We start from the raw sequence: 19,515 nt of genomic DNA on the forward strand, positions 1-19,515 counted from the left end.
GGTTTGAGTGCATGTGATACAGAGTGACTGTGTTGTCATTTCGGGTGCACTCATGTACAACACTTTTAGTTCATCTACATATTTGTTTGTTTTTATAATTGTGAGGGTGCTGATGATGTTGCCATTGGGTGCCCATCAGATCCAAAAACAAACACACACACACACACACACACACACACACACACACACACACACACACACACACACACCGAGAGAGTGTGAGAGAGAGTGTGTGTGAGAGAGAGAGAGAGAGAGAGAGAGAGAGAGAGAGTGCGCATCTACAATTTCATATTACAGCTCAGGTGACAATAAAAGGTTGACACCATCTGACATGAAGATTTGCATGCATGAATGAGAATTCATGGCATCTGGCACTGTACAAAGCCAATAATAATATATTTAATTAATTAATTATTAGAAACACTGATTGCTATATTTATTCAGAAATCATTATATGTACTAAAGTTTTAAGAGTTCACAATCAATTTGTTACATTGATCAGACAGAGGCTCAGGGGGTGGATACATACACAGAAATCCAGGTCCAAAGCCAAATATCAAACATCAAGGTATCACAACCGGTTTATAAGATGATCAAAACAGAAACTGTGGTTTGATAACCTAAAGTCATGGCATGAACAAAAGTCAAAAGAAAAAATCACAGCATTGGTGTGGCTTGGTGGTGCTTACCTGCCAGAGGTATTGCCAGCCACACCCTCCACTGGCTGTGGTGGCAGTAGTTGCTGGAGTTAGGCACTAGTGGCACTGAGACTTGGAGTGTTCATTCAATCTGCTCAATCTCCTAATTGTTATCAGCTAGGATTCAAGATCCCTCACCCATTTAACTGGTCCATAGGAATGGTAATGTCCAACTTAGAACTTGGACCAGCAGTGAGGGGGAGGTGCTGTAGAAGTCCCTGCCAGAAGGTTCTGTGGCACCCCTGTTGATGGAGTAGTCTCCAATTCTGGTCCTGGTCCCAATGGTCAGAAGCTGCAACTGAAACCGTTGAGGCCTATGGAGGTGCTAGTTGAAGCTAGCATGGAATGACTGGCTCTGTTTCTGTTGGTGCCCAGGCCTATGCCCATGTGTCATCCAGCTTCTGTAGAGCTGGCAGAATGGTCTGTGGTTGTTGTGTGTCTTCTGGGCTCTCAGTGACAACCCTGTGCCTGAACTCTATTTCCAGTCTACTGAAAATTCTGTCAGATGGAATGAATGAGTCTCCAACAATGGGGAAACAATTTCGACAGGTTGAGATGAACTGCTATCTGTTCACAAGTACTAGCCAAAAAATTAAACAATACTATAACATCAAAATATGAAGAAGTCAGTTGTAATGACTTCAGAAGGTGTTTACTCAACATTCACTTTGTAGAAACTCACAAATAAAGCAATATATTATTTTGCACTGAAGAAAAAGTAGGAAAAACTTAAATTTATCATGTTAGCCAGTGTGACAGAGTCAAGTAAGCATGTAGTAAATTCTGGCTTATATGAAATCCACTTCGTCCTCTTCCATTACATCAAAATTGCTCTGATTGTCATTTAGTCCATCGTCATACATACAGTCTTCTGTCATAGCAACATCAGCAGCCAGGAGCAGTTTTGGAGAACTGCAGCTTTTTGTTTGCGTCCCAGTTTTTTCCAAAGTGGAGATAGAGAAGTCGCCTGATATTATTCAGTTTTGGGTTCTTCAGTTGATACCCCTTTTCGGTATCTTCAGTGCAACTGTTCTGTCTGAAGTTTTTCCGCTTTTTGCACTGACTTTTTCGGTTCACCTACCTCACTGTTATAAAATGGATCACCATGAACTAAAGTCACCTTCTTGTTCGTGGTACACATTGTTATTACTATTTTTTTCTGCTGGAGTTTGATAAGCCATTCTATTTGGGGATACCATCAGAAAGACAACAAATAACAGCAGGCATGAGTGGACTAGTTTATTCCACAACAAGAAAAAAAGCCAATAGAGAACAATACTATACACCAATGAATGATCTAGAGCAGCCACTGCGATGGCTGTCAGCAGAGTCCATTTATAACACCAAGGTTGGAGTGCTGTGAAGCAGAATCCCTTGTGTAATCCACTTCCAGAGTGGGGTTGTAATCCTGATGATGGTGATCTGAATGGTGTGGCATCATGGCACCAGTGATAGCAAAGTCCAAGAAGAGACTACTGGAATGAAAGGCTGCATGTGCTTATAAAGCCCCAGGCAGCATAGGAATATGACTGCTGTTGAGTCCACTGTTGTGTGGCTTAGTGTAATTGGTGCGGTACTGTCATGTAGCTATTTGATGTCGGCACACCAACTGGATGTTGCTATATTACTATGTATGTTGCTATGCGGATGGGCCATACTTGTGCTGTCCAGCTTGCCAGCACTGTGCCTGCGCTAATAACATCTGGCCGTGTGCTGTCTGAAGCGTGACCTGTGGTTACATGGCAGGCGGCACCATGGTGTAGACATTGATGAGACCATACCTTCTCGAAATATGACCATGAATCATTTTTGCTACTTGAAGAAATTTAAATCTAGTTACCACCTTATGAGTTGGGTGGTGAAATTGTTTTTACCATGTACGTGTGTTCTCATGTGACTCGTGGCTCTACCAACTGGTTAAGTTTTTGAAGCAACCTATAAATTGGTGACTTAGGGGACAAAAAATAAGCACACTTCATCTCGGAATCTGAGATGCAACTTTAAAAAAGTGAACCTGTAGACTTAATCTGATATGAGGTCCAGTTTTCCGTTGCAGCATCAAATGTTTGAAATTGTGGCACCGTCAGGGTTAGGTTCATTGCTGCAAGTAGCTATTTCATCATTTGCTGGTTTTGCTGTTGTAATTGCTAGTTTTATTGTTATTGTAGCCAACAAAATTCTTGAAACTACATTTGCTGATACAGTCGACTTTGCTGCCATAGTTTTACGAATTCTTGGTTCACACTCTTGTTTATGAACAAAACACACATGTATCTGTTCGTAGATTGTCACCTTCATCGCCATTTTAGAGTTTGCACAAACTATACTTTATTATGGTGACATGGCACAGGCTCCAGGGAAGCAAATAGAAGTACAGATACACAAACCACCTCAGAAGTATGTGCCCATTGCCAAAGGTCAGGTAGCAGATACCAAAGTATCACAACCAATCAGAAGAACAGTCCAAACAAAAACCATTTTCCAATAAGGCAAGGCCACTGCTTATGTTGAAGTAGATGATGAGTGGGATTCGGAAGTACACACAGTATTGGTGTGGTTAGACAGTGCTGGCTCTCTTAATTCAGAGTTTTCGCCAAAGGTATCATCCATCAAACCCATCACTGATGTTGCTGGTGTCAACCATTGGTGGCACCGTCAACACTTAGTCTCAGAGTGTTGAGTCAATTTCCAGCATCCCATTATAGTTGTCTAATAATAATATAAAAACAGTGACGAAGTTTCATATAACATTCATTATGAACATCATTTGGGTACACTGTTAATTATTTTTTTAATTATTTGAAATTTTTTTTCCCTGGCTGCTGGTATTGTTACACAGTACCATACTCAGGCCACTCTGTGCACTTTTGGCTTAAAATGCCAAAACATTCACAGCACAACACAGTTGTATGAATTAATGTTGTGGCTTTCTGCTAATACCAAAGTCCATCAATGCAAGTTCTCACAACTGCCTGGAACATATGAGGAATGGTTATCATAGCGGTGACGGGTTGATGAACTGCGGCATTGTGTGGAGGAAGCACAATACGGTGCCACTGAGAGCCCCAGTGTACCTATTCACACTGCTGAGATAAATATGAAACTGGACGTGCGAGCAAAGATCAACGGCTGCAGAGCAAAACTTAGCCATAGTGCACTGCTGTTCCCCTAGGATGCTGGACATCTTGTCAATAAAAATAATTTATAGTTATCAATGTTTAGTGCTATTGTTATGATAACATTTACTTGATTAAATGATTCATGATCATATCAATGTTTTTTAGTGATATAAACCGTATGCAAATGGTGAATGGGAATGTGGTTAACAAGATTTACTGTATTGCTTTTAATGTTTTATTAGAGTGGTGACTCTTTTTAGTCTATGTTTTGTTATGTGATTTCATAAATATCACATTTTTTAAGAAGAAAAACAAAGAAACACTCTACACAGGCGGCACTCTTATCACTGCTGGCCACAATTTGCATCTATTTAGAACTTGACATTGACCTTGTTGATTTAGTTTTTGACACACCTACTTGGGAAGCAAGCATCACAATTGTGTGTCAGGGAGAGAAAATATATTGTAAAAGTTTCTCACATTATTATTTTAAGTACATGCTGTGATTTTTTGATCGTAGGTTTGCCCAAGGATGGTTGTGTGTACCAAAACTGGTAGCCAGTAGACAAAATAAAAATTGTGACTATAGACTAAAGCAAATATTTTTTCTGTATGTGTTGGTTGCTGTTCCCGCTGTCAGTATGTCAGGAATATGAAATCTAAATATTTGACTGACTTATTTTAGCTATTGACTTCACCCATCTCTTGCTTTGACCCTTCACCCCCCCTTTTTTTCCTCTCTGATTACATACAGACATTTTACATTTTACAAATACACTAGGGTGTAGGAAGGCAGATATTGTTGTCTGTATTGGATGAAACTCAAAACGTGGGCATATGTGGATATTTAAATTTTGTGACTGTAACTCAAACCCAAAGCCTTGTCATTCACAGGAAATTCTGCCAACTGTGTAATACACACATCCCTTGCAACTCATCTTAAAGCTTTCTGTCTATGAAAACATTTCTCATACTTCCAAAATTCCACTGAAGGTCTCCTACATACCTTGTTTTTGCAGCACTCTTGGAAAAAATGTTTGCAGAAGTGTCTTTTTAGTGTTTGGGAAATAGGTTGAAAGATACTAGCAGACTGAAGTTTTGAGCCAGACTATGAAGTGTGCCTGGATTCCTCAATTGTTAAAAGTTTGCTTAGAAAAAAAGTGGTTCGAATCCTCTTCCAGCATACTGTTTTAATCAGCCAGGAAGTTTCTTTAAAGTTTACATGCCATTGCAGAGATATTTGCCAATAGGTTTTGGTCTTTTACTTCCATAAATATATTTTTATTTGAAGTGAATTAGTGTGTAAAGTAAAAGGAACAGCCAAACATCGCTCTCTCTTCTTGTCATTGTGAACTCTGCAGCTTTTCATGCACTTAAAGACTTCTGTCACAAAATAACATAGCACTTTAATGTTAAAGCATTATAGGTACATTATGCAATAGTTTCAAGGGTATGTGACATATTAAAACTCTTAACTGTCTTGAGCATATGAGTGAACTCATTTGTGATTGTTCACAGATTTCAGTTTGTTTGTGTGTTCATGATGCAATAGTATCATAATGTGTACTTCTGTATTACCCCACAGTTATGACTTGCAGATACCCATACAATCAAGGATTGTACTATAGTTGAGAACTTAATTGATTTAAATTAGTAAATACCACATTGTTTTCCAATGTAAATAGAAGTCTTTTAATAAGATCTGGAAGTACATACAGTAGCTCTTTCCCTTGTATGCAAGCTCTATATGCCCATGCAATTCATTTGAAATTCTCCTTAAAGTAAATAACAGTTGCTAATATTATAGGTACCATATGCACGATCTGAACTCCATCTGACTGAAGTACTTGAAACAATATGTAACAAAATGGATGATTATGTTAGAGCCACCTACAAATCATCTGGAGAATTGACTGTACTTAAACTTATAACAAATGATGGCAAACTGAACGAAGACATGGGCAAAGTTGATGTTATTCAAGATTCCGATTTAAACAGAAGCCTTAAATTTTATGTAAGTATCTCTGTGGTTTCTCATTTCTCTTAAATCTGGTATGTCTTTGCATGAAATGTGGCTTGATTCTACGTTGTTCTAAATAATAAAGTTGATGTAGGAAGGGGTAAGTTAGAATTGTAAGATTCTTATACTTTCTGATTTATTGAACACCCACTGAACTGTCATGTAAAGTAATTATTGTCTGTACAACATGTCTTAATATGCAGGTAAGATGTAATTTATGTGATATAGGAACACGTTTTTTAAGACTTTACATGATGACGTTGGAGTACCAAGGCTTTACTTCTGGTTTGACTATTCTTTTGGTATACATAAATGTCTAGTTGTTATAATGATCAAATTATCTTCCAGGTTGCGCAAAATAGTAAACAAACTAGACAATCTCAGTGTTTGTATTATTATTATTATTATTATCATTATTATTATATTTGAGCTTATGTGTTGGAGATAAGCTACTGAAAGGAAAATATAAAACTGGTCTTTTACAACTATAACAAAAGTCATCAGAACTGCAGCTCCCATTTTCAGCTAGATGGAGCAACAGCAGACATCACTAGTCCAACCTTGTCATGTGCTCATGAGAAATATGGTATAATCTCCTGGTTTCTAAGCTCAATTGATTTTTTTCCCTATCATTTTTAACCAGGGTAAACTCTGTTCTGCTCAAATCCTCCCTTCCATCTTTTTCATAAGCAAGAGGAGCAACAGATATTGGAAATGCTATTGCTGCCAGCCTCAGGCAGAGCTGCCATACAGAATACACAGTTAGACATAGAACACTATTATGAAAAGGAAAGTCGCTAATCACCATATAGTGACACACACGCACACACACCTATTTTTTGACAAAGGCCTTGTTGGCCAAAAGCTTGTATTGCGACAGTCTTTTTGTTGTGCCTATCAGCGACTCAGCATCTCCGCTATATGGTGAGCAGCAATTTCCCTTTTCAAATATTGTTACATTCCATCCTGGATTTTCCACAGTTAGATATATCACACACAGTGCAGCATTGATGTCAGTGGTGACCATTTCCGGCATATTCTCGAAAAAGCAACTCTCCTGCTGTTAAATTGGATACCTTATTCCATGTGGTACTTTAAAACTGGCCTGGAAATATCTATATTAGGCCACCCTTTCTGGTCCAATTTTAGTTTGACTACATTCCACAAGGACTTCAGGGTTTTGTATTGGAAACTATATGGCAGCTATATATCTTATAAGCGGAAGTGAGGTCTACATGTTTCATAGTGTCATTCGTGCATAGGTTAAAGAAGGGAAACATTATCTGGGACACAGATTATCAGAATACTGTGGCCTCCAATCAGTAGTTAATAGTATCCTTTCCTGCCGCCAAGATGCTAATAATTTCTTACATCACCTCTTCAAACATCCCCCATGTCCATGGATTATTGCCTTCCACAGTGCTGTCCTGTATGAAACAGAATCCCTCCTTCTAAATGCTTCTGGACAACTGAGAAGCTAAGTCTAAAAACAAATCCATGAAACGGCCATGAGTGCCAGTGTGGCACCCACCATCCTTTGCTAACTTGTTTACTGGCCATGTAAAGGGATCCTTCTTAGCCACTCAACACCTAAAACCCCAGGTCTGGTTTACATTCATTGATAATCTCACATGAACTGAACCTGTGGCAAGGGCAGTTTGTTCTTTCCCGCAGGACCTCAACATCTACTCCTACATCAGATTTACCTGTTCCTTCTCAACTCAGCGAACTAACGCTATTTATATCCGAAATATTAACTACCTAAGGACCTCAATTTTGATAGATGTCACACATTCCAAATTAAAAAGTCCTTTCTCCAAGAGCCATAACACATTTTGGTGATGCCAAATTATATACCACCTGTTCTACAATTACTGTGTAGCATTTTATGTGGGAATGACAATTAACCACCATGAATGACCACCAGAAAATTGTGGATAACAACAAGCTTGACCACTGAGTTATTAAATACATTGTACACACAACATTAATGATTTTAATAGCTACTTCAGCACCTATGATATTGGATCATCCTACAGCACTTGTTTGTCTGAACTATGTAAGTAGAATCTGCTGTCTCATATTTCCATCAACCTTGCAATCTCTCTAGCCTAAAACCCACTGTTCCCCCTTTCACTACCATACTCTTATAGTCATATATCCTCTCCTTATTTTCTACACCACTCCTCTGTTGTCCAGTCTAGTACTTACGATCGCTGTCTACATAAATATTACTAAATTTTATTAGATTTCCATATGTCCTCTTAGTGTGTATAAAACCAGGTTATTATCTGTTTTTATCACTAGAATGCTTAACAAACTATATCTCTGTTGTAGCATTTTGAAGATTGTAAAGTTGCAGGGATAAGACACACATTCTCTTCTGTTATTTGTTTCTCATAAACCAAATCTTTCAGCAGTCCTTCTTTCTGGACCCTTTTATAATGCAATCTTGAACACTCCCATTAAGGTTATTTTGTGTTTTTAGACACAATAGCTTTCTTAAAAATTTGTTTGGAGATAATATTTTGGACAAAAATCCAGAGCTCATGGCATGAAAAAATAACAAAAGACGTAACAAATGGTCTGAATTGTCAAGAAATGATAAGCACAATACGAAATAGGGAAGGGTGCTAGTGTGGCTGCATTAAAAGGTATCAGCCTGAAAACAAATACTTCAACAAATTCTGTATAATGTGGCTAGTTAGTTGAGAAATCAGAGAGCAAGTTCTTGTTACAGCACTCACTAAATTTCACAAGCACAATATCCCATACTTTGTTGTGCATTTGTGATACAGTGTGAATCTTCTTGCAGGAAGTGGCATTCCAGTAGACAGTACTGCTGCTGACATTCATTATACAAGTGGAAAGAACTGCCAAGGAATCAGTTTCTGGACAAATCATTCATTATTTATGTCCTTTCTCCCAAGAGTAATAGTTTACGTTATTAGCAGTTTAGCAGTGGAACATCTCTACTGTGTCACATACATTATGACAAACAATAATTAGATGACTGGAGGTTTTATTCATGCCATAAGAAATATTTCCTTATTTCAGTGAATGTGGTACAGATAACTATAGTCTGAGATACACTTATTAATATATCATCTAGTTTAACTCAATAAGCCATACATCAATTGTATTATGTTGCAATACTCTAGTATTCTTATGTCTGCCTGGAGAGTTATACCAGCAAGTCTCTGATATTTGGTTTTGTTTGCTTGATTTTAGTGTGAAGGCATCGTGGAGGAAAATGAAGAAGCTATTGTGCGCCTGTTCAGTCAAAAGGAAGATGATATAGACATAAAGTTGTGTACTGAATCTGCGAAACTGTGTTCAATAACTTTAGAAAAGGAACAAGAATTATCTGAAAATGATGAATTATGACGTGTGCCCTTAATGGGTTGACGTCCCTGTTTCTAAAGAAGAGAACTGGGAAAAGACTTGACATTTAGGCTCCTTTTGAGTTTTTATGAAGAACTATTCCATGTACAGTAATTATTTATGTAACTGACTGGTTGTTGTAGATATTGAGATAATACAGTAATTCTGGTTTTTATTTTTGCTTGTCTTTTATTTTCATATGGATTTCGCTACACAACACATACTTTGTTTATATTATTAACTGTTGCTCACAGCGGACCTATTTAATCAATTACTTTTTTGTTCTAGACTATTGAAGGCTAATTTTAGAAAATGAGTCTACTTTATGCAAATAATCAAAATTAATGACAAAAAATTATAATTACTAAATGAATTTCAGAATAAATAGTAGAAAAACTCGTTAACTATACTACAGCAGTGGGGAAGCAATATGGGTAAAGAAGAAGCAAAACTGTGTTTTGTACAAGGTAGATCTAATTTACAGAAATACTGATGTGCTAATATGGAAAAATTTTGACTACAATAACAGTGGAAATGGAAATGATCGTATGGCGTCAGTGGCCGGGAGTTCCCCTCGGCCGCCAAGTGCAAGTCTTATTGAGTGCGATGTCACATTGGGCAACTTGTGCGTTGACAATGGGGATGAGATGATGATGATGATGATGATGACAGCAAAACACCCAGCCCCTGAGGGGAGAAAATCTCCCACCCCAGCTGGGAATCGAACCCCGGCCCCCGTGCATGGCATTCCAACGCACTGACCATTCAGCTATTGGGGTGGGCTACAATAATAGTTACTCAAGTAGACTGATTGTTATAATGTATCCATATTTGTACTGTTCTCGTTAAATGAATACAGTCCTTTTACTGCTGACATAAAATTGCTGCAGCATCCTCTGAGAAGTGTATAGGAGTAAAAGTTATGAGAAGGTGTCTGTCTTCATAATGGCATGAGTTTTATAACGTGAAGAACTGAAATATTGTACCACAAAACAACCTCAAGTACATGTAATATGTATTTTAAATGAAAATAACAATTGTGTGTCACCATCAAGAGAATGTACAGTTATGTGAAATTCTTGCGATGTGCGCTATTTATTAGATTGTCATCAGTAAGTCAAAGAAACTGCACAGAAGTGATGAGGGTATTATCGGGTAGCTCCTGATAATTTTGGGCTGGTGTAAATGAAAAATTTACTCAGTCTGCACACTTTCATCACAGGCCTGAGGTCTGTGCAAAGTCTGCATTATATAATCTTTGGATGAAGTGTGATTAAAAGTAAATGTGTGAACCCAATGTTTCATAAACAAAATTGTCATGTTTTTAATAAAGTGCAAAAATTTTAAGTGCACATTATGATGAAATTAATTAAAAACCAACAGCCCAACATGTGAATGCAGAATTCTATTGAGACTTTCTATGGGCCCAGACACAGTGTTTGGTGCCATTTTAAAATGGGCGTGCAAATGCTCGAAAGTTTGGAGAACTTCCTGGTTATGGCACCCAAGCATGGTGACACTTTGGTAAGACTCTGGACTCATTCAGGAGAATGGTGATTCAAAACTCTGTCTGGCCAGCCACTTTTAGGTTTTTCATGATATTCCTAAATCACTAAGGTACATGCTGGAGTGGTTCCATTGAAAGGACATGGCTAATTTCCTTCCCATCCTGTGTCTTAGACGCATCTCTAATCATCTCTCATTGTTGATGGGCCATTAAACTAATCTTCTTTCCAATTATGGTAGAATGTATAGCTGCCAGTCATCCAAGATGATGGCATTCTCAAACAAGTAGTTCACTGTGTGAAGAAGGTAGGCCCGAACATCAGCTGTCCAGAAAGGGGCATTTCTGTAGCTATTTCTTGATACACCACAGGCTCACAACAGTCAATAAAAGATTACGTGCCTAAGTATGAAAAGAGAGAAAACTGATAGAAAATCCAAAGAGATTCTGTTTGTATATGAAGTATACCAGTACCCAGACACAATCAATACCTTCCCTGCACAATACCAATTGTAATGTTACCAATGACAGTGCCACTAAAACAGAGCTGCTAATTTGGTTTTCTGAAATTCCTTCACCAAGGATGTTGATGTAAATATTCCAGAATTTGAATCTAGAACAAATGCCAATGTGAGTAACTTAGGAGTAGATACTTCTGGTGTAGCGAAAGAACTTGTCTCTCAGTATAGGCAAGTCTACTAGTCCAGATTGTATTCAGTTCCTTTCAGAGTACGCTGATGAAATTGCTCCATTTTTAGCAATCGTATAAAAACCACTTGCTCAATGACAGATCTGCACCTAAGGACTGGAATGTTGCACAAGTCACCCCAATACACAAGAAAGGAAATGAAAGTAATGCACTGAATTACAGACTTGAATCATTGATATCAATTTGCTGTATGATTTTGGAACATACACTGTGTTTGAATATTAAGATATCTCAGAGAAAATGGTCTATTGACAAATAACCAGCATAGGTTCAGAAAATATAGTTCTTGTGAAACAACTAGCTCTTTCTTCACAAGGAGTAATGAGCACTAATCACAGGACATCTAAGTTGAATCCATATTTCTAGATTTCCAGAATGCTTTTGACACCATTCCACATAAGCGGCTTACAATTAAATTGCACGCCTATAGAGTACAGGGTCAGCAGTGAGAATGGATCTCTCATTACCTCTCAGAAACATCACAAGTCATAGTAATTGATGAGAAATAGAGTGAAACAGAAGTGATATCTGGAATTCCCCAAGGAAGTGTTTCTACTTTATAAGAATAATTTGGAAGACAATCTGAGCAGCGCTCTCGGGTTGTTTGCAGTCGATGCTGATGTTTACTGTCTAGGATTATCATCAGCTGATCAAAATGAACTGAAAAATGATTTAGACAGACCAAATATCTGTATGGCATGAGAAGGTGTTCTTCACATGAGTACTAAAGAAAAAAAATTCTATTATATTTTGGTTACATGATAAGTCTCACAGAGTTGAAGATTATACTGGGTGGTTATAACAAGGAAGCTAATTACCATACAAGTACCAAACTTGGTAGCATTAATGTCCAGAGTATTGGGTACATGATTTTCATCCCTCACAGCACCACCGTCCAGTTCCAACTATGGCCACCAGGAGCCATGATCAGTGATTCAGTCTCGCACACCTGACCAGCTGCAGTGCATTTGTTAATATGTCAACATTAGCTTGGATAAAAGGAGCAGGGCATTATAAGTGAAGCTCTATTATCAAAACAACAATAATGCTGCAGCTCCACTTCAAGAATATTGCCGGGTGAAAGGATTAGGGAAGGGACACCTTTCTCCACGTGCTGTGCAGAGCATGATGAATTTCAAATCAACTGGATAACTGAGCATCGCTCTGGGAAGATGACGATGACCGATTGCACCACAGGTGGTTGATGAAACCACTGTTGCTATGGCAGATAATGCTGCAAACAAATCCTGATTGTCAGGCAGTGTGCATGCTGTCATGACAGTTCAACATCCCGAAAGATGCTTCAAGCCATTCTCAAATGATATCCATATCGTACAGCAGCTTGCACCACAGGACACACGACGTGTTGATTTCACTCTCCACTTTCTTGCAAGGATTGAAGTTGACGACGGCTGGCCCTGGACCATCCTTTGGACAGACGAAGCTCATTTTTCTCTGACGGATGAGGTGAAAACACAGAATTGCTGAGTGTGGGGATCTTCACCTCCAGTTACTGTGCATGAAGTTCCTCTGTATGGTGAATGTGTCACCTTATGGTGTGGCTTCATGGATACATTCATCACTGGCCCATCCTTTTTGAACAGGTTGGCACTCAAGGACCAAAGATGAGCAGTGTGACACGCCAGTGCTACTGCGATATGCTTCACTAGCGTGTCATACCCGGCCTACAGGAGAGAGACGCATTAAACTCAACAGTTTTCATGCAAGATGGGGCCCCACCGCACATCTTTTGTGAAGTTCACCTGTTTCTCCGAAATGCATTTGTAAATGATCGAATTTTCTGCCGATCCTTTCCAACTACTTGGCCAGCACGATCACATGATCTCACTCCCTGTGATTTCTGGTTGTGGGGCTACCTAAAGGGTAGGGTTTACCAGAGGAACATTCACACATTTGCTGATCTGAAGCACAGCATATCAATAGATAGCCAGCATACCTACAGACATACTTCATTCTGCCGTGCAGAATACGATCCTGCACTTTCAGGCTCTTTTGGATAATGATTGGTGCCATATTGAGCCCCTTTTGTAGCAGTAATGGTACTGGTATGTAATTGTATGATGTACTATAGCAGCACATTAAAAGTGTTCAGTTGAACCACTGGTAGTTAGGGATGACAATACGAATGACTTACATTGGGACCATAACACAGAAAATTTTGTGGAGAAGGTGAACTGAAGACTGTGTTTTACTGCCAGAGCACTTACAGGATGCAACAGATCTCCTAAAAGATGTGCCTGCACTATGCCTGTCTGTCATCTTCTGGGGTACTGTTGTGTGGTATTGTATCCCCACCACTTGGAACTAACGGAGGACATAAAAAAAGGTCTGTAGAAGGGCAGCTTATTTTGTGGTATTGTGAAATAGGGGTGTGTGTACCAGATATGATTTGTGAGTCTGTGTGATCATTATGAGCAAGGCATTTTTCTTTGTGACAAGATCTTTCCACAAAATCACCATCTTTCTCCTCCTAATGCCAAAATATTTTGTTGACTCTTACCTACAGAGCAAGAAATGACCATCGTGATAAAATAAGAAAGATTAGAGTTCACACGGAAAGAGTTAGGTGTTCATTTTTACCACACTCAACTAAAGAGCAGAACAGGTGAGATAGTATGAAAGTGGTTCTGTGAACCCACTGCAAAACATGTAAGTATAAATTGCAGAGTAGTCATGTAGGAGTAAAGGAACAGCGTGTCATAATTCCCCATCCCCTGTGAGCCAAAACAATGTTGCCCTTTACAGGGGGCACCGGAGAATAACAAAAATGAAATATCTCGGCCAATATTATGTGGATGTTGAATGAATGAATTGTTCATATGTGCAACTGGTGCCAAAGCAGCAGGCAGCTCCCCTGCAGGCATTTTCCCCATGACCTGCCCCCAAACAGATATTGTCAGCACCTTCTTAAATCCAACGTGGCGACTGGTGGTGGATGCTTCCTTGAAATACACATAGAATAAGAAACATGTGGTCGACCATTACAGAGTCTCCTTCATGTGGCCACTAAAAAAAAAAATTTGAAGGGCTGCCCCACACTATATTCCTAAGTACCTACCAAACCCACTCAGAAGTTAGTCCAGCCAAGCTACTTCACATCCAGTAGACAAAGACTCACCTGCATCTGTTTCACATCACTCTGGAAGTATAGCCAGCATCACAAAAGACCCAGTATAGCCCAGCCATTCCAGGACAGGCTCAAATGATCACCTGACAGCTGGAATAGATGCCAACACAATTCTTGTGCCATGATGGCACCGTTTGTTCATTGTCGTATTGAAGGTACAGAGCTCTCAGAGCACCAATGCCCACTGCAGGCACGATATAGTGACAACCTCTAGCACAGCACCACATGCGGACCCTGCCTCCTTCAACAGAGCCGTTTGTTCATCGTTATACTGAAGGTACGGAATTCTCCCAGCATCAATGCTAGCTGCCGGTAATGACATAGTGACAACCACTAGCCTGAACCACAATATCAGGTACAGACCCTGTCTGTTGAAACCATCCCTGCACTTGATCCTGTCACCACTGCTGCTTCTGTCACCATTAATGCATTTACCAATGTCTCACCAACCAACCAACCAACCCACCAGATGACAACCACCACACCTGCAGCCCTTATGACCCACACTACTACTGCTGCTGCTCCTCCTCCTCCTCCTCCTCCTCCTCCCACCACCACCACCACCACCACCACCACCACCACCACCACTACTACTACTGCCATCAGTATGTCTACAGTTGCCCCACCAACAGTCTGTGCTGCCACTGGCACTCCTAAAGTTACACAAATAACCTTATAGGTCGATAGGTCGGGCAACCACAGCTAAAAAACCTTGTATATAATGTTAAGGGCAATCAAAAAATTTAAAACCAAAGATACTAAAATAGTCTACATTAAACTGAGTGAAAGTCCAAATCTACAATAGCTTTGTATTGTGTTTTCACTGTCTGACAACTGGTTTCATACCCTGGAGGTATGTCTTCGGGTCATATAAAGCTAATTCTTCATGTGCCACAGCTTCCAAGGCCAAAGTGTGCATGTTTTTGAGCATGCTTGTACCTTGGAAGATGTGGCACATGAAGTACTAGTTTTATATGACCTGAATACATATCTCCAGGGTATGAAACCGGTTGTCACACAGTGAGAACACAATAAACAACAATTGCGGATTTGGACTTTCACTCCGTTTAATGTAGACTATTTAACCATCTCTGATTTTAAACTATTTGATTGTCCTTAACATTATGTACTTTTAAAGTTGCCGCAATTGTGGCTGCCAGTGCAGCCACTGTCACATATGCTGCTGGTACTAGATGATGTTTTGAGTCTGGTGGCACAGAGATACTCAGCAACACCTAGTTCTCTTCCTCACACTGCAGTCTTGACCTCGCTGGATCATCTGTGCATACCAAATGAAAAGATGCAGATACTGTCAACTGACAGCTCCTAAGAGGTAGCTCCATCATTTGTCAGCACCACTGCTAGGTGCGTACTTCCACCCCTATGTACATGTGCCAGAAATCTGGCAGATCATCACCCAACTAGATAAAGAACACAATGATAACAGCACGCAGACATTACAACCCACACAGCATAGACATTTACATACGTGGGCCATTTAGAAACCTCAGTGCCGCAAACAACTGCTACAGCAGTGCAGCCAATACAGCAGCGTTCAGGGGTCTCAGTGGAGCCATTATCATCCAGTCACTGCCACCCCTCCCTTTGAGGGGGGAGGGTGTGACAGCGTAAGATTGCTCTGCTACCATGATGGGATTTTCACAGCCACTCCATAGTTAGAACTGACCAGCATCACCCCTGGCTCTAGTATGTAAGCACCAGCATACCTTAGGGAAGATTTTATAAGACTGAAACACTTGCAGATGGCCTTGTTGGCAATCTCTTCACATTGCATTAACATCTTTAATATATCTGGCCGTCTTACACTTATCCAAACTGTGCCATTCCTTCTGGTTACAAATCTGGAGTGTACCTGTGCTCTGTTTGCCATGTTAACAGGAGTTAAATTCCCATACAGATCTAACGGCTCTATAACTATTGGACAGACATATGAGCTATTCCTTCTGGCTAATCCCAAAGTAATATAATTGACTATTTCAGGTCACATTCTGCAATTCCATGTTGTACAAAATAATTGTTGTAATAAAAATCTATACAACAGACCAATAACATGAAGTCTTCTCGGGTTATCATCCAAGTTGAGGCGTTGTTATGCGGCAACATTTTGACAAGTTTCCTACTTGTCATCTGCAGGGAAAATGTCAGGTTCACATCCACTTCATATCTTTATAGATGCTAGACTACAGGCTCCTCTGCCTCATCTGCAATGGTTGGGCCTATTGCATGCTCCAGAAGGGGTGTTGCAGAGATGTTAAGGGTACCCACAGTGTATTGGAGGGTCCTGGTGTTGCTCGTCTATTCCATATGCTGCTTTGCCGCTTTCACATCAGAGCGCTCTTGACATATTCTTGCTAGTGCTACATCCCATGCAGAGCTCAGTTGGACATCACTATCCCAGTTGACAAGATCATCATGAACAGATAGGCACCGAGCGAGGTGGCGCAGTGGTTAGACACTGGACTCGCATTCGGGAGGACGACAGTTCAATCCCGCGTCCGGCCATCTTGATTTAGGTTTTCCGTGATTTTCCTAAATCACTCCAGGCAAATGCCGAGATGGTTCCTCTGAAAGGGCACGGTCAACTTCCTTCCCTAAACCGATGAGACCGATGACCACGCTGTCTGGTCTCCTTCCCCAAACAACCAACCAACAGATAGGCAGCACCACAACCCTCTAACACACTGGGAGTTCTATAATTTTTTAGTTTGTTTACTTTTTTCAACTGATATGAAATGCTGCATGACATTTATCATAATTAATTTTTAAATATGTTTAAGTTTTATGATTAATGTACAAAATAGTTACTTCTTCATAATATGAAAGAAAATTCAAGGTGGTGTTATAATTATTAATCAAATAGATCATGACAGTTATTTTTAAAATTTCACTCTGAGCAGACAACATTGCTAGTTCAATACAGTAACACTCAACAGGAGTTCTGTTCTTGGTGAGCAGAAGTCAATTGATTGCAACTAATATTGAAGTTTCATTGTTGATTATACACAGTGGACTGTCAAGTTAGTAACAAAATAACCAGTTGAATTTGACCCCTGTCATATGTTCTGATCCACTAAGGTTGGTCAAAAATGGATGGACTGATGTCATTCATAGCATTTAATATCAATCTACCACCACTTTTGGTATACATAATTTTTGATAAATCAGCTTCTTATTAATTTAGTGCAACATTACCAGACACATAAGTGGAAATTTCCAACACTTTCTCATTTACATACTCAGCAAGGTCTATGGCCTGACAGTCCCTTGTACATCAAGCAAATGAATGACTTTTCCCAAATGTATACTGTCATTTACTTTACTGTCATTTATTGTTGAAAGCACATAAGTCACACAGATCACAGTGAACTTCACATGCTTTATACCCTTAGCTTTCAGAAATCATCTTATTGACCATAACAGAAGTCCTCAGCTGTAAACAGTGCTAAGGAGCGTTCACCGAGAAACTGCATGTAAAACATTTAATGGTACGTGCTTTATTCATATTGGCTCGGTGTTCCATGACAAATGAGAAATGGCAACTCTGCCACAATGTGTGCATATAAACAGTGGTAAGCACCAAAAACATGATTGCTAGTGGTGGTGGTGGTGGTGGTGGTGGTGGTGGTGGTGACAGTAACGTGCAGTTTTCATGCCAGGAAACTGCTTTTCAGGGATAATTTCAACAAATTTGGTAATGATAACAACTATGAGTCCGATAAAGATCCTAAATATGGCCCTGAACGCAAATGTGCTTGCTAATCATGGAAATGTGAATAATTTTTTAAGCAGTTTAACAATGTTGTGTTCCTTACCATTGTTTACACGACAGTGTGATGACAGAAATGTTAAGGGACATTCTTAATATAGATTACTTTCTGAGGTGGTTGTTATTTGGACCTTGCAAATTTGTATTTTTGAGAGGTTTCACAATAATGTTTTTTTAACTCACCCAGCGTAAACAGTGGCTAGTCAGTGGTAAATCGTGTCAAATACACTCAGTTTGCAATTAAACAGTATTAAGTACCCATTGATGTATTTTTAAGAACATTTTGTATAGAATTTATGAAAGTTATTAGTGTAGAAATATTTGAGCACAACAACTTTTCTGAATAAATAAAACACAGTTGATGTACTTGAAATTTCTATTTGTGAGACTTAATAATAACTTTACCATGTAATTTCTCAAAACAACCAAGTTATCCCTTAACATTGTTTACAACCAAGGTCTTCAGTTCACAAATGAGTTTCCTTTTCCCCCAGGCATTTTAAGTTGCTGTCCCGCAAAAAGAAAAACAACAATAGTGTTGCGTGTCCTACTTATTTTTAACAAGTACCTCATTTTCATTAATTAAACAGCAACCGATAAACAAACCTTTTCAGTTACTCTTATATTAAGAGGACATTCCACTGGAAAGATCTAAAATGTTCGTACAATGTAAAAGAAGGCTGTTGCAGCAATTGGTAAGGAAAGTGAAAAACTTGTGTAGAAAACTTATACACTGTTTATTCACACACACTTCAACAATGTTACAAAACCTCACAAATTAAACTATCATAAATACAACTTCAAATGAGTGAGTAAAGAATTTCAAACTGACAACAAATGCAGAACAGTTACTCAAATACAAACAATACAATAAACACACTTACACAAAGAAAATAACATAAAAATAATTTTTAAGAAACAACAGAAAAGCTAAGTTCACCAGCCACTTGGCATGACAAAAATAACAGTAACATCAGGCAGCTACAAATAATGTAAATTGTGGTGAAACAAGAGTCAACTGCTTCCAGAGCGCAAAACAGCATTTGCCACAGGAATGTCTCTCTCATTTTACCATGTTTAACACAGGGCACAAAGTTGATGCGATATAGAGGAAAATTAATCTTCCTTGCACAAAACAACTACCCA

The 19,515-nt window shown here is 39.2% G+C and overlaps 1 protein-coding gene across 1 annotated transcript in view; it reads left to right on the forward strand.

The window, feature by feature from the left end:
• The window catches only part of LOC124556616 (protein seele), an 89,792-nt gene extending 80,396 nt beyond the window's left edge, over positions 1-9,396 (forward strand). Inside the window, exons 4-5 of the mRNA XM_047130583.1 lie at positions 5,625-5,831; positions 9,069-9,396. Of these exons, the coding sequence (XP_046986539.1) occupies positions 5,625-5,831; positions 9,069-9,224 (363 nt within the window). The 3' untranslated portion in view covers positions 9,225-9,396. The remainder of the gene's footprint in view (positions 1-5,624; positions 5,832-9,068) is intronic.
• The last annotated feature ends 10,119 nt before the right edge of the window (positions 9,397-19,515 follow it).

This window comes from Schistocerca americana, chromosome X, assembly GCF_021461395.2.
Source record: "Schistocerca americana isolate TAMUIC-IGC-003095 chromosome X, iqSchAmer2.1, whole genome shotgun sequence".
Taxonomy (NCBI): Eukaryota; Metazoa; Arthropoda; class Insecta; order Orthoptera; family Acrididae; genus Schistocerca; species Schistocerca americana.